Source organism: Hemitrygon akajei, unplaced genomic scaffold (assembly GCF_048418815.1).
Source record: "Hemitrygon akajei unplaced genomic scaffold, sHemAka1.3 Scf000062, whole genome shotgun sequence".
Taxonomy (NCBI): domain Eukaryota; kingdom Metazoa; phylum Chordata; class Chondrichthyes; order Myliobatiformes; family Dasyatidae; genus Hemitrygon; species Hemitrygon akajei.
Genome location: NW_027331948.1, coordinates 4,449,752 through 4,466,496, shown reverse-complemented (window position 1 = coordinate 4,466,496; position 16,745 = coordinate 4,449,752). Strand labels below are relative to the sequence as shown.

At 42.3% G+C, this 16,745-nt stretch overlaps 1 protein-coding gene across 1 annotated transcript in view; it reads right to left on the bottom strand.

The window, feature by feature from the left end:
* Nucleotides 1–16,745, bottom strand: part of LOC140721830 (uncharacterized) — a 119,920-nt gene that overhangs the window by 37,574 nt on the left and 65,601 nt on the right. The window contains exons 10-13 of the mRNA XM_073036638.1: nt 15,377–15,427; nt 7,594–7,644; nt 6,491–6,541; nt 4,346–4,396 (exon numbers count right to left, since the gene is read on the bottom strand). Coding sequence (XP_072892739.1) covers nt 4,346–4,396; nt 6,491–6,541; nt 7,594–7,644; nt 15,377–15,427 — 204 coding nt within the window. The remainder of the gene's footprint in view (nt 1–4,345; nt 4,397–6,490; nt 6,542–7,593; nt 7,645–15,376; nt 15,428–16,745) is intronic.

Here is a 16,745-nt window from a genome sequence, read left to right as displayed (position 1 = left end):
TACAATCGAGGGCTTCAGAAATTCGGACCTCACCAGTACCCAAGCAGGAAATCCGGACTTCCCCTCGTGATCTTCCGGAACATCCACAAAGAGGGTTTCGCCCTCAATCACTCCGGGAAATGTGGGGGTCCCCATCACTCTCTGTTCTTCCCCAGGCGGTACCACTATTAGCTTCGACTGGCTGAACCACACAGTCCCTTGCTTAAATTAGGTATCCAGACCAATGCTGCCACACACTTCCTCAAAAGCAGCTCGAAATACCGGGTCTACTAGAGGTGTGTTGGTCCGTACCAGTATTGAAACGCCGCCCTTCTCAACAGGTTCCGGACAAAACAGGACCACTATATCAAGAACCCCAGACACTCCCACATCAGCCTCCAGTTTCACTGACAAATAACCGTCGTATGGATGATCAACAGCACTGTGTCCTCAAATCTCCAGTGCGTCCAATGCTGTCAAGGGTATGTGCGTCAGATACCGGTTGTAAAACGAACGGTACAGAAACGTGACCTGCGACCTGGTTTCGAGTATGGCTTTATCGTAATTACTCTCTATCCACAGTGACACACTGGAGCGTGGAACCACTAAGCATTCAGGAATAGGATCTGTTGCTTTGGGGATTCTTGTTACATTGCCGGATAGGTGTTCCCTAGAGATACTAGGCCGCTCCCTCTCAGTGTCTCCTCTAAGTTTTCCGTACGGCTGTCCCTGCTGTGGTACCTGGGGGCTCTCTCTCCTTCTGGCGTGACACCTGCATTGTTCGACCCCTTGGGGAATCCGCCCTCGTCAGCTGCAACTAATGGGGGCGGGGTCACACCCGCTGATTACAGGCGACGTATCTCCGTTCTCAACTCTCCCACAATCTCCTCAACGGCTCCCCGGGGTAGGGTATCTGTGGTCACTTCACCGCAGGGGACTACTAACGAGGAGTGTACACTGCTGACTGAGTCCTCCCGCGCCTCCGCCGCGTTCTCCTCTTTCTGTACCTCTCTGATCAGTTCAACAAAAGATGCAGGAGACGGCACGAAATCAGGCCATAGGACTGGGTGCCCCTGACTATCTGGTCCATTCTTAACTCATCCAACTCAGCCTCCGGAATGACCCCTCTGCGTCGCAAGCAATTTAGCTGCCTCTCTAGAAGAAAAATAAAATCAGAACGCTTCTCTCCCTTCTCCTGACGCATGTTTTGAAACCACACCATGAGCTCCAGTGGGCCTCCAGTCGGACCAAAAGCATGGTCCAGTGCTTGCAGACAATTGACAGCTGTCATTACGGCATAATTTAACCTGACGGCTCTTACAGCGTCAGAGGCCCGCCCATTCAATCATTCAACCATTCATCATCCTGCACTGCCACTCATCTAATAACTGAGAGTCCCTTCCGCCCTCATCTCAGGAGTGGGCGTTAATCCAGTGCATAGGCGGAACCTGCCACAGCTGGGTCTTTAAATTTGATTTCTCCATTTATTCTTCAGAGAATTAAGGGCGGATATTCTTATACTTCACGTGGGACGTGGTCTATTTCAACATTCCAAATCCGAACACTCTTTCCCCGCACTCCTCAGAAATGACAGAACCCGCCCCCAGCTGCCTCAGCGCTGGTCTGCATTAAAACAAGACCTGCGCCCGCCTTTTCATCAAACCTCCACTCAGAATCGCAACCTTAAGGGTATTAACAGTGGAATTAACAATTCATCCGGAGTACGAATATTTTCTCCACTCGTTTATTGCTCAGGGTAATCACACGCATCCAACGGATTCAATCCAAGACGAGCCCCCACACTTGTAAATCTCGCTTCGCCTAGCGGCTTAATAGAGGGGCTGATACCGCCCGGCCTGGCCAAACTTAAGAACTCTCCTTTGGGTGGATGCTGCAGGATCTGTCCCCTGTTACCAATCAGTACCCCGAAATAACAAACAATACACAATATGCGTCTAAACAATTAAGCCTGATAACTTTTCCTTTAACTATCTGGTTAGCAGAGAAACGAAATTTAAAAAAAATATATATATATATATGTGCGTCAAGTTACAGCTCCCTCATAGGACAACCGTTCAAAATCGGCCTCCACCAATCGTCGCTATCCTTTGGACCCTCGCTCCGAATCTACCCCATCCGGAAGCCCACCATATAATCATATAACCATATAACAATTACAGCACGGAAACAGGCCATCTCGGCCTTCCTATTCCGTGCCGAACGCTTACTGTCACCTAGTCCCACATAGCTGCACTCAGCCCATAACCCTCCAATCCTTTCCTGTCCATATACTAATCAATTTTTTAATGACAAAATGGAATCTGCCTCTACCACTTCCACCAGGAGGTCGTTCCACACAGCTGCCACTCACTGAGTAAAGAAATTCCCCCTCGTGTTACCCCTAAACTTTTGTCCCCTTACTCTCAACTCAATGCTTTCTTTGAATATCCCCTACTCTCAATGGAAAAATGAAACCTATCCACGGCCCCCTCAACCTTCAGCGCTCCAAATAATAAAGACCTAACTTGTCAACCTTTCTCTGTAACTTAGGTGCTGAAACCCAGGTAACATTCTGGTAAATCTTCTCTGTACTCTCTCTATTTTGTTGACATCCTTTCGATAATTCGGTGTCCAGAATTGTACACAATACTCCAAATTCGTCCTTACCAATGCCTTGTACAATTTATAGGAGTTGTACATCCCAACTCGTGTACTCAATGCTCTGAAAGGCCTGTTTTATTCATAATCTCTGTTTCCAGCCTGTCAGCCATTCCGTTATCATTTAATTGTATCTTTCCTGTAACATTATAGGAGATTATCTAGTTAAGCAGCCTCATTTTGGCACCTTAACAAACGCATTCGGAAAATCAGTGTAGAATCTCTGTCATGACTCTGGTCTGTAGTACATCTGGCTAAAGTGAATTACACTACTTAAATACCTGCAGGTTCCATGGCACCAGTTCCTTTCTGATAGCAACTCGACTCACGCATGCTCCCGATTATTCACAGATCTCTGGTGCACTGCTTGTGTCTTCCACGATGAAGAAAGATGCAGTATACCTGTTGGACACCGGCGATTTCTTTGCCCCGATTACTTCCGCACCCGCATCATTTTCCAATGTTCCAATATCAACTCTAAATTCCATTTTTTTATATAACTTAAAAAAAATATTGAACAAACGACAACATATCCTTTCACATAGATTTTATATTTTTTAAAAACATATAAAAGCATCCTAATCCTCCAACTGTCTTCTCACTTTTGCTACCTTAACTGCCCTTTCTTTAGCTTTCATGCAGTCCTTATCGTCCATTAGTTGCCATCCTGGCCACTTGTGAATCTCTCCTTCTGTGGTTCATATGTGTCCTGCGTCTTCTGAGATACGACTATAATTTTTATTCATTTCAGGTCTGCCATTAACCGCTCCGATATTCCCCTCCAATCCACCTGGGCAAGCACCTCTCTCATGCCCCTCTACATCCCTTTATTCTATTGCAATACTGCTACATGTGAGTTATATTTTTTCCTCTGAAATTGACGTATAATACAATCATAATACAATCACTGTGTCCTTGGGGTTCATTTACCTTACGCTTCCGAGTAAAACCTGAGTTGTTACAGAAAATCCAGTCCAAGATAACTTTCCTTGAGTAAGCCCGAGCACAAATATATTTTTTACTCTTACAGATTCCTAACTCCACCTACAAAGTATCCACTTACTCTCTCACAACCTTCTAAATAATTCATGTCCTCTGATATCAACAGAGCCACGCCACTGCATACGCCTTTCCGTCTTTCCTTTAAATACAAAGTATATCCATAGATACTGAGCTCTCTACTGTGGCCTTCTTTCAGCCGCTACTCAATGACGCCCACGACGTTATAGCGACCAGATTCTGGTTGCACCACGAGTTCCTCTTCTTCATTCTGAAGGCTGCATGGATCTACATGGGGAATCTTCAATCCTGAATTTTTCGCCCTTTGAACATTGTTTCTGTGGTAGAATTTAACTCTTTGCTCTGTCGGCATTTGTAATCAATCATTGACTTGTCCTCCCTTACAAGGATAATGCACACATCCTCTACTGCGGGCTCGACATCAATCGTATCATACTCAATCCCTGAGAACTGCCATATTCGTTTAACCACGCCTAACAGCTCCAGTAATTCTGACCAACGAGAAAAGTCAATTGTTGTTTTCTTCGGCTTTTGGAAACCCTTTAACAAGTTGACATATATGTGATTGCTTAACGAGCTAAATTACATGGTATTACGAGAGCGCTCCCGACACCACCCGCGCGATACAGCAGCACTTCTGGTTCATTTTTCGTCCCGCGCATAATCACTGTCTTCGATTTCCATTTACCTGTCAAGGCGAGTAGGCATCGGAGGTGCAGTTGTGGTATGTTCGTCGGCCCTGTGGACAAAATAGAAATACTTATATCTCCGTAATCCGGAACTCATCTGCTTCCCGTCTCATTAAACCATAATTTGAACCATTTCCCGATCATAAGAGAGCGTCACTTTGTTCTCACGTCAGAACGTTAGTGCCAAAGTGAATGACTTTGAACAATGTGAACAAAAAGACAAAGAATCAGCGGACGTGCCAGCAAAGCGGGATGCTGAGCGACGCAGAACTGGGACGGGCTCGGTGCAGGGAGGGGAGATCAGAGCGGGGGCCGATCTCGGGTGAGTTATGAAACGGGGCGAAAGGCTGAGCACATGAACTGGGTTTAAGATCTGGATGTGGAAGTCACGTGAGATCTCAGCAGAGCACTTTGTGAGATTAAGGTGGACATCAAAAGAACAGAATTGAAAATACGGAGACAAAAACAATGGGCTTTTGCAAATTGTGCTGGAGAGCTTTGAATGGAATTCAGGGAAATGATGGTGGATGGATGAGCGGAATACGTAGTTTGCATCTGTCTTCACGGTGGAAATACCAGTAATTTGACCAACATGCAGAGGCATGCGTGTCGTGAAGGGTCCAGTCAACGGAGAGGGATTCAACAGGAACGGCGGAAAGTTCAGTTGCAGCTTCGCGGCAGTGCCTTTTAGTGTGCTAAGTTTTTGAGTGCGCCTGTCTCAGTTCCTCAGAAATAAGGGAGGTAACAACTTTATCACTGTGTTTGTACTTCTCCATTTCTCATCTGGCAGTGCCAATTGCTCCGGAGGCGGTGTTTTCTACTGAGATTGCGATGCGGGAGGTCTACATGGCGTCCACCTTTATGGAGAATCAAATCTGCACCTGCTGCACCGTGCTGCCGCTTCTGTGAGAACGTTTGAACGATCTGGAGAAGCAGTTGATTATCTTGAACTCATAAGGGAGAATGAGGAGGTGACAGATAAGAGCTGTAGGGAGCTAGTCATATCCTGGTTTGCCTATAATTCCTGTCTACAAATTCTCACTTTACTTGACAGGACGAAGGTCATCGAGCTACCTGTCTAGTACCCTAATTCGGTCCCTAAAGAGCAGCAGCTCGACTCACCTGATGTGCATGTAGTCGTCCAGCAGGCTGGGTGTCTCCCGGATTTCTCACATCTCACACTCAGTACAGAACACTGGCCTCACAGACATATATCCTGTTTCTCTTCCTCAGAGTTTACATACCTCACTTCGGCCCGTTGTCGACGAATCCCGAATGAAACAATGCCCTACCGTTCTGCCTGAGATCACTTCGACCGATGAACTCTCCATTGATGACTGTTCCGCTTGGCAGTCTCCCTTATCTGCCTGAATCTGCCCTCCTATTTAACTCACGAGTTCCTTCCTACATGCGCTTTCCCAGCTCCCTTTGCAAAGTAATATACACATGTTCTCTGTTATTCTGACTTCTATATATTATTCACATGTGTATTTATTCGTAGAATTTCCCACTCCACCTACAAAGATTCCACATTCTCTGACCCTAACATCTTTCTACAGATGTTATATCATATGTTACCAACAGAGCCATCCCAACGCATATGCCCTCCTGCATGTGCTGTTGACAAAAAAGGATATCCTTAGATGTTAAGCTCCCACATTAGACCGTCTTTCAGCCGGTACTCAGTGACGCCCATGACGTCAGTGTCTAATTGTCGGTCCATTCCATTCTAAATGCTGCACGCATCTAAATGCGGCAGGGTCAGCCCTGCATTCCTCGCCATTTGAAATTCACCTCTGCCGTAGAACTGATCTCTTTGCTCTGTCTGCCCTTGTCCTTCGCTACAGGCATCTTACTCACATCATCTGCTTATAAACTTGCTGGCCCTTCATCAACTGTATCATACTGGATCTCTTATCTCTGCCATTTTATCTTAACCACGCCCAACTGCTTTAGTAAATCGGACGTAAAGAAAAATCCATTAATGTTTTATTAGATTTTCTGAAAGGTTTTCACAAAGTTCCACAGATGAGGCGGCTTAACGAGCTAAGATGATTTTGTGTTAACGGAGCACACCCGACCCTACCATTAGTTTGAACACCCACTCTATACAGCAAAACTGTCAGTCTTCAATTTCCACTTACCCCTCAAGTTGAAAAACTGCGACCCCTGCAAATGGATTGAGGTAGGTATTCCTGTGAGCAAAATAGAAACAATGATATCTATTAATCTGGAACCTACCTGCTTCGCGGCTCATTAACCCAACCTTTGAACTTGTTCCCGGTCCTCTCACTGTGCTCTGTTTTTAACTTTAATCAGAACGTTCCAACAGGTCATTTCGAAAAGGGATGAGATTGAAGAATGTGATGAAAACAACGAATGACTGGGCCTGTCAGCAAAGTTGGATGTATAGCGACGCAGAACCGCGACCGCCCCAGTGCAGAGACGGAGCTCAATTCTGCACCACATCTCCGCTGAGGTACTAGACAGGGTTAAAGGCTGAGCACATGAAGTGGGTTGAAGAGCTGGCAATAGATGATCACGTGAGATCTCAACAGCGCACTTTGTACAACTAAGGTGGACAACAAAGGGGCCCTAGAAAAACACATTTGAAGATATGGAAAGAATAAGCGATAGGTTTTAAGGCACAGTTACACATTGAACGTGACGCTGGAGAAGTTTGAATGATACTCAGGGAAATGATGGATAAGCGCAACAGGCACTTTGAATCTTTCTTCACTGTGGAAGACACCAGTTATCTGAGCAACATCTCAAGGGAAATGTGTTGTGAGGACACCCAGAGGCAGAGAGGGATTCATTGGGAAAACGGAAAATTCAAGCGCATGTGTCGCGGAAATGCACTTGTGCGTGTTAGGCTTTAGAGTGCGCCACTCCAAGATCCTCAAGCGTAGGCGGTGGAAAGTTATCGGCAACTTTATCACTTGATCTTATTTCTCCATTCCTCGTCTGTTAGCGACAATTGTTACAGCGGCGGTGTTTTTGCAATGCGGGAGGTCTAGACGTCATCCATCCTCTCGAATAAACAAATCTACACCAGGTGCACCGTGCTGCAGCTTATGAGGGAACTTATTAAGGACAACAACGTGCCGCACGAAGCTGGTTAACGAGCTAGGATCGCATAGTGTTACCGAAGCGTTTCCGACCCGTCCGTCAGTTGGAGCAGCCACCCGATACGGCAAAACTTTAATCGCCCCGTGCACAGACCTGGTCTTCGAGTTCTACTTACGAGGGCTTTTGACAACGTCCCTGAGATGAAGATGCTCTGCATCTGTGTTTCCTGTGGGGGGAAAATAGAAAAATCTTTCTCAGTAACACGTAATCACCTCCCGGCTTCTTAAACCACCCTTTCGTCCATTTCCCAGTCCTGTCAGAGCGTACCACATTTCTCATTCGTTGTCAAAACATTCGAGCAGGTTAATTTGAAAAGGGATCTGTTTGAAGAATCTGAAATAAACAGAGGTTTAGAGGACCTGCCAGCAAAGCGGAATGCTCAGCGATGCAGAACTGTGACGGTCAGCGAGCACCGAGGGGAGCCGAGAGCTGGGCCAAAGCTCGGGTGAGTTATTAAGTAGGGCAAAAGGCTGAGCATGTGAAATCAGCTGAAGTCCTGGCCGTGGGTGACGACGTGAGACCTCATGAGCTCACTTTGTACAATTAATACGGACAACACAGGGATCCTAGAAGAACAGATTTTTAGATAAGGAAACAAGAAGCATTAGTCTAGAAGGAACAAATATAAATTGAACAACCATATGCAATAGTCTAGAAGGAACAATTATAAATTGAACAACCATATGCAAGAGTCTAGAAGGAACAATTATAAATTGAACAACCATATGCAAAAGTCAAGAAGAAACAATTATAAAGTGACAACCATATGCAAGAGTCTAGAAGGAACAACTATAAATTGAACAACCATGTGCAAGAGTCTAGAAAGAACAACTATAAATTGAACAAGCATATGCAAGACTCTAGAACGAACAATTATAAACTGAAAAACCATATGCAAGAGTCTAGAACAAACAACTATAAATTGAACAACAATATGCAAGAGTCTAGAAGGAACAACTATAAATTGAACAACCATATGCAAGAGTCTAGAAGGAACAACTATAAATTGAACAACCATATGCAAGAGTCTAGAAGGAACAACTATAAATTGAACAACCATATGCAAGAGTCTAGAAGGAAAAACTATAAATTGAACAACCATATGCAAGAGTCTAGAAGGAACAATTATAAATTGAACAACCATATGCAAGAGTCTACAAGGAACAATTATAATTTGAACAACCATATGCAAGAGTCTAGAAGGAACAATTATAAATTGAACCACCATATGCAAGAGTCTAGAAGGAACAATTATAAATTGAACAACCATATGCAAGAGTCTAGAAGGAACAACAATAAATTGAACAACCATATGCAAGAGTCTAGAAGGAACAACTATTAATTGAACAACCATATGCAAGAGTCTTGAAGGAACAACTATAAATTGAACAACCATAAGCAATAGTCTAGAAGGATCAACTTTAAATTGAACAACCATATGCAAGAGTCTAGAAGGAACAATTATAAATTGAACAACCAAATGCAAGAGTCTAGAAGGAACAACTATAAATTGGACAACCATATGCAAGAGTCTAGAAGGAACAATTATAAATTGAACAAGCATATGCAAGAGTCTAGAAGGAACAACTATTAATTGAACAACCATATGCAGGAGTCTAAAAGGAACAATTATAAATTGAACAACCATAGGCAATAGTCTAGAAGGATCAACTTTACATTGAACAACCACATGCAAGTGTCCAGAAGGAACAATAATAAATTGAACAACCATATGCAAGTGTCTAGAAGGAACAACTATAAATTGGACAACCATATGCAAGAGTCTAGAAGGAACAATTATAAATTGAACAACCATATGCAAGAGTCTAGAAGGAACAATTATACATTGGACAACCATATGCAAGAGTCTAGAACGAAGAACTATAAATTGAACAACCATATGCAAGAGTCTAGAAGGAACAATTATAAATTGAACAACCATATGAAAGAGTCTAGAAGGAACAATTATAAATTGAACAACCATATGCAAGAGTCTAGAAGGAACAATTATAAATTGAACAACCATGTGCAAAAGTCTAGAAGGAACAACTATAAATTGAACAACCATATGCAATAGTCTAGAAGGAACAATTATAAATTGAACAACCATATGCAATAGTCTCGAGGGAACAATTATAAATTGTACAACCATATGCAAGAGTCTAGAACGAAGAGCTATAAATTGAACAACCATATGCAAGAGTCTAGAAGGAACAACTATAAGTTGAACAACCATATGCAAGAGTCTAGAAGGTACAATTATAAATTGAACAACCATATGCAAGAGTCTACAAGGAACAATTATAATTTGAACAACCATATGCAAGAGTCTAGAAGGAACAATTATAAATTGAACCACCATATGCAAGAGTCTAGAAGGAACAATTATAAATTGAACAACCATATGCAAGAGTCTAGAAGGAACAACAATAAATTGAACAACCATATGCAAGAGTCTAGAAGGAACAACTATTAATTGAACAACCATATGCAAGAGTCTTGAAGGAACAACTATAAATTGAACAACCATAAGCAATAGTCTAGAAGGATCAACTTTAAATTGAACAACCATATGCAAGAGTCTAGAAGGAACAATTATAAATTGAACAACCAAATGCAAGAGTCTAGAAGGAACAACTATAAATTGGACAACCATATGCAAGAGTCTAGAAGGAACAATTATAAATTGAACAAGCATATGCAAGAGTCTAGAAGGAACAACTATTAATTGAACAACCATATGCAGGAGTCTAAAAGGAACAATTATAAATTGAACAACCATAGGCAATAGTCTAGAAGGATCAACTTTACATTGAACAACCACATGCAAGTGTCCAGAAGGAACAATTATAAATTGAACAACCATATGCAAGAGTCTAGAAGGAACAACTATAAATTGGACAACCATATGCAAGAGTCTAGAAGGAACAATTATAAATTGAACAACCATATGCAAGAGTCTAGAAGGAACAATTATACATTGGACAACCATATGCAAGAGTCTAGAACGAAGAACTATAAATTGAACAACCATATGCAAGAGTCTAGAAGGAACAATTATAAATTGAACAACCATATGAAAGAGTCTAGAAGGAACAATTATAAATTGAACAACCATATGCAAGAGTCTAGAAGGAACAATTATAAATTGAACAACCATGTGCAAAAGTCTAGAAGGAACAACTATAAATTGAACAACCATATGCAATAGTCTAGAAGGAACAATTATAAATTGAACAACCATATGCAATAGCCTCGAGGGAACAATTATAAATTGTACAACCATATGCAAGAGTCTAGAACGAAGAGCTATAAATTGAACAACCATATGCAAGAGTCTAGAAGGAACAACTATAAGTTGAACAACCATATGCAAGAGTCTAGAAGGTACAATTATAAATTGAACAACCATATGCAAGTGTCTAGAAGGAACAACTATAAATTGAACAACCATATGCAAGAGTCTAGAAGGGACAATTATAAATTGAACAACCATATGCAAGAGTCTAGAAGGAACAATTATCAATTGAACAACCATTTGCAATAGTCTGGAAGGAACAATTATAAATTGAACAACCATATGCAGTAGTCTAGAAGGAATAATTATAAATTGAACAACCATATGCAAGAGTCTAGAAGGAACAACTATAAATTGAACAACCATATGCAAGAGTCTAGAAGGATCAACTACTAATTGAACAACCATATGCAAGAGTCTAGAACGAACAACTATAAATTGAACAACCATATGCAAGAGTCTAGAAGGAACAACTATAAATTGAACAACCATATGCAAGAGTCTAGAAGGAACAACTATAAATTGAACAACCATATGCAAGAATCCAGAAGGAACAACTATAAATTGAACAACCATATGCAAGAGTCTAGAAGGAACAATTATAAATTGAACAACCATATGCAAGAGTCTAGAAGGAACAACTATAAATTGAACAACCATATGCAAGAGTCTAGAAGGAACAACTATAAATTGAACAACCATATGCAAAAGTCTAGAAGGAACAACTATAAATTGAACAACCATATGCAATAGTCTAGAAGGAACAATTATAAATTGAACAACCATATGCAATAGTCTAGAAGGAACAATTATAAATTGAACAACCATATGCAATAGTCTAGAAGGGACAATTATAAATTGAACAACCATATGCAAGCGTCTAGAAGGAACAACTATAAATTGAACAACCATATGCAATAGTCTAGAAGGAACAATTATAAATTGAACAACCATATGCAAGCGTCTAGAAGGAACAACTATAAATTGAACAACCATATGCTAGAGTCTAGAAGGAACAACTATAAATTGAACAACCATATGCAAGAGTCTAGAAGGAACAATTATAAATTGAAAAAGCATATGCAAGTGTCTAGAAGGAACAACTATTAATTCAACAACCATATGCATTAGTCTAGAAGGAACAACTATAAATTGAACCACCATATGCAAGAGTCTAGAATGAACAACTATAAATTGAACAACCATATGCAAGAGTCCAGAAGGAACAACTATAAATTGAACAGCCATATGCAATAGTCTAGAAGGAACAATTATAAATTGAACAACCATATACAAGAGTCTAGAAGGAACAATTATAAATTGAACAACCATATGCAATAGTCTAGAAGGAACAATTATAAATTGAACAACCATATGCAATAGTCTAGAAGGAACAATTATAAATTGAACAACCATATGCAAGAGTCTAGAAGGAACAACTATAAATTGAACAACCATATGCAAGAGTCTAGAAGGAACAACTATAAATTGAACAGCCATATGCAAGAGTCTAGAAGGAACAACTATAAATTGAACAATCATATGCAAGAGTCTAGAAGGAACAACTATAAATTGAACAACCATATGCAAGAGTCTAGAAGGAACAACTATAAATTGAACAACCATATGCAAGAGTCTAGAAGGAACAACTATAAATTGAACAACCATATGCAAGAGTCTAGAAGGAACAATTATAAATTGAACAACCATATGCAATAGTCCAGAAGGAACAACTATAAATTGAACAACCATATGCAATAGTCTAGAAGGAACAATTATAAATTGAACAACCATATTCCAGAGTCTAGAAGGAATAACTATAAATTGAGCATGATGCTGGAGGGGTTTGAATGGGGTTCAGGGACATTGTGGGTGAGCGCCATTAGTATTTACATTGACCATCACTGCGGAAGACGCCAGTAATTTGGCTAACATTCAAGTACGATGATGAGTGCGGCAGCCAATCTACAGAGAGGGATTCGTTAGATAAGGCGGAAAATTCAATTGCATGTGTACAGGCAATTAATTTGAGTATGCCAGGCTTGACAGTGCGCCAATCTAAGATCGGCCGGCTTAGGCGAGGTAAAAGTGTCTGGCTTTTTTTTTATCATTGAGTTCTTATATCTCCGTTCCCTATGTGCTGGCGATAACTGTTCCAGGGTCAATGTTATGTAACCTGTTTTCGATGCGGGAGATCCAGAAGACTTCTCCATCTTCGATAGATAAATCTACAATTACTGCACCGAGTTGCATCTTCTGAAAGAAAGTATGAAATAAATCGAAATGCAGCTGATGATCTTCCACGCATTCGGGACAATGAAGAGGTGACAGATAGGAGCAATAGGGAGCTAGTTTGCAGTAGATCGTAGCTGTGTGATTGTCAAGTAAAGCAAAGGAAATGCACAGCAAGGACCTTTGGCAATTTCGCACAATTATGAGTACAAATTTAGAAGCTGTTGTGGAGGACGGTCAAGTACGGGGAGGCACAGACACCTGGTCTCTTGCACTGAGACTGGTGCTGTGGCTCAAAGAGCAGAGAGGTAAAGATGCCCGCTGTCTTGATAAGGGACTGCATAGCCAGAGGAGGTTGTCTGCCTGTTGCCAGGATCAGGAGTGCCTCAGATCGGGTCCGAGAGATCACCAAGCAGCCATGCCTTGCAGTATATTTGTACCAATGGTGTCGATAGTTAAGGTGAGGAAGGCCTGCAGAGTGATTTGACGAGCTTGATAGAAATTGGACAAACTGGGCCTCCAGGGCAGTAATCACCGGATTGCTGTACCACGTGGACAATCCACACCAGAGGTGCGTGAAAAGAGCCAGTCCATAAGCAGAACGATCGACAGTATGGTTTGGCGGCAGATCTTCTGAATTCATGGAGTAACCAATCAGCAAGCGACTGTACATGAACAGAGATACTTTTCAGTCAGGAACACTGTTTACCATCTGTCATATTTTTTCAAAGTCTTTCAGTTTGTATATGTCATGCTGCAATCTCTAAACTTCCTCAGAACTATCCACCCCTTTAGCCGTCTTCGTATTATCCGCAAACATTACCACAAAGCCAACAGTTCCTTTATCTATGTCATGGACAGACAACGTGAAAAATAGACGTCCCAATACTGACCACTGAGTAACACCACTAGTTACGGGAAGGCAATCAGGAAAGGCCTATTTTAATCCTATCCTCTGCGTCCAGCCTGTCAGTGAACCCGCAATCCTTGATTGTATATTTCCTGTAACGCTATAGGATTTTATCTTGTCAAGCAGCCTCGTTTGTGGCACGTTCTCCAGCGTCTTCTGAAAATCCAAGTAAATGAAATCCACCACCTCTCCTATTATCACGTTGCTGGTTGTTTCCTCGAAGAAATCTACAGATTTTTCAGGCAAGAGTTCCTTTCACAGAAACCACGCTGATTTTTTTTTCTTCATTAAAGACATGTACATGTTACACATAGCATCTAATTGTAAACCAGGTGACTCGTATTCAGCTGTATCACATTCCTCAGCCATATTACAGACAGACAGACAGATAGACGGACAGACATACTTTATTGATCCCGAAGGGAACTGGGTTTTGTTACAGCCACACCAACCAAGAATAGTGTAGAAATATAGCAATATAAAACCATAAATAATTAAATAATAATAAGTTAATCATGCCAAGAAATTAGTCCAGGAGCAGCCTATTGTCTCAGGGTGTCAGTGGCCACAGGAAGGAATGACTTCCTATGTCGCTCAGTGTTACATCTCAGTTGAATAATTCTCTGGCTGAAAGTACTCCTGTGCCTAACCAGTACATTATGGAGTGGATGGGTGTCATTGCCCAAAATGGCATGCGACTTGGACAATGCTTAAGCCACTGCCAACAACTCTCGTAAATCTGAGAAAGTCAATGGATATTCATTCCTTAGATTTTCAGAAAGACTTTAACAAGGTACTGCACATGTGGTTCTTTTTAAATTTTTAACGCTTTCTGTTAGCGACAGTCACCCCACCGCATATGCCTTCCTATCTGTCATTTTGATACAAAATATATCCGAAGATGCTAAGCTCTCAACTATGACCTTCTTTCAGACACGACTCAGTGATGCCAACGACGTCATAGCGAGAAATTTCTGATTGCACGATAAATTCGTCCACTTAATTCTGAATGCTGCGCGGATCTACATGCGATAGCTTCAGTCCTACATTCTTGGCCCATTGAATTTTGTCTCGATGGTAGAATTTAATTCTTTGCTTTGTCTGCATTTGTAACCAATCTTGATTTGCCCTCACTTACAGCATGTGACACGCATCCTCTACTTGTAAATCTGCTGACTCATCATCAATTGTATCATACTCGATCCCTTATCTCTGCCATAATATTTTAAACTCACCCAACAGCTCTAGGAAATCTGAACGCAAAGAAAAGCCAAATGTTGTTTTCTTCGACTGTCAGAAACGCTTTAACAAGGTGCCACGGTTGAAGCCATTTAAGGAGCTAATTTGCATGGCATTACCAGCGTGCTCTCGACCAAACCGTAAGTTTGAGCACCCACGCGATACACCAACACTTTTGTTTCACCTCGGGCACAGTCACAGCCTTCCATTTCCACTCACCTGCCACGGCGAGAAGCTGTTGGAGATGCAGTTGTCGCGCGTCCGCCGGACCTGTAGGCAAAGTAGAAATAATTATATCTTCGTTATCCAGAACCTTTGAGCAGGTTAGTGCGAAAGCGAGTGAGTTTGCAGAATGTGAAGAAAACAAGGAAACAGTGGACCTGTCAGCAAAGCGCGTGTCTCAGGGACGAAGAACTGCGGTGGGCACGGTGCAGAGAGACGATGTCAAAGCTCTGTCCGATCTCGGGTGAGTTATTAAACAGGGCAGAAGGCTAAGTTCATAGCTGTGGAGATCACGTGAAATCTCAGTGCAGCGCTTTGTGCGATTAAGTCGAACAGCAAAAGGACCCTGAAACAACAGCTTTAAAGATATGGAAACAACAAACGACAGGTGAGACGACACAACTATAAATTCTGCTGGAGAGGTTTGAATGCGAGTCAGGAAAATGATGCATGGATGAGCGCAATAGGTATTTTGCATCTGTCTTCACTGTGGATGACACCAGTAACTTGACCAGCATCTGAAACTAATGGGTTGTGCGGCGACCAATCAACAGAGAGCGACTCAACAGAAATAGCGGAAAATTCACGCCCCGTTTTCGCGGAAATCCCTTTAGAGTGCGCCTGTCTAAGATCATGAAGCTTTGGCGAGCTAAAAACATTTGTCAACTTTATCATTGTAGTATGTGGGAAGTCAGGGCGAGCACAGCTGTCCCTGATGACTACACCTGCAAAAGGTGCATCCAGCTGCAGCTCCTGACAAACCGTGTTAGGGATCTGGAGCTGGAGCTGGATGAACTTCGGATCATTCGGGAGGTAGAGGCAGAAATAGACAGGAGTTTCAGGGAGATGGACAACCCTAGGAGTCAGGAGACAGGTGACTGTCAGGAGAGGGAAGGGGAATGGGCAGAATGAAGAGAGCACACCTGTGGCCGTTACCGTCAATAATAACTATACCGCTTTGGATACTGTTGGTGGGGACGGCCTGCCAGGAGCAAGTTGCAGTGGTTGCGTCTCTGGCACCGAGACTGGACCCTCAGCTCAGAAGGGAAGGAGGGAAAGAGGAGTGCAGGACTGATAGCGGATTCCATAGTTAGGGCGACAGATAGGAAGTTCTGTGGAAGAGATCGAGAATCCCGGATGGTCTGTTGCATCTCTGGTGCCAGGGTCCGCGATATCTCGGACCGAGTTCTCAGTATTCTCAAGAGTGAGGGTGAAGAGCCGGATGTTGTGGTCCATGTAGGGACCAATGCCGTGAGTAGGAAGAGTGAGGAGGTCCTGAAAGGTGAGTTTAGGGAGCTAGGTGCCAAGTTAAGGGACAGGACCTCCAGGATAGCAATCTCAGGATTGCTACTAGTGCCACGTGCAG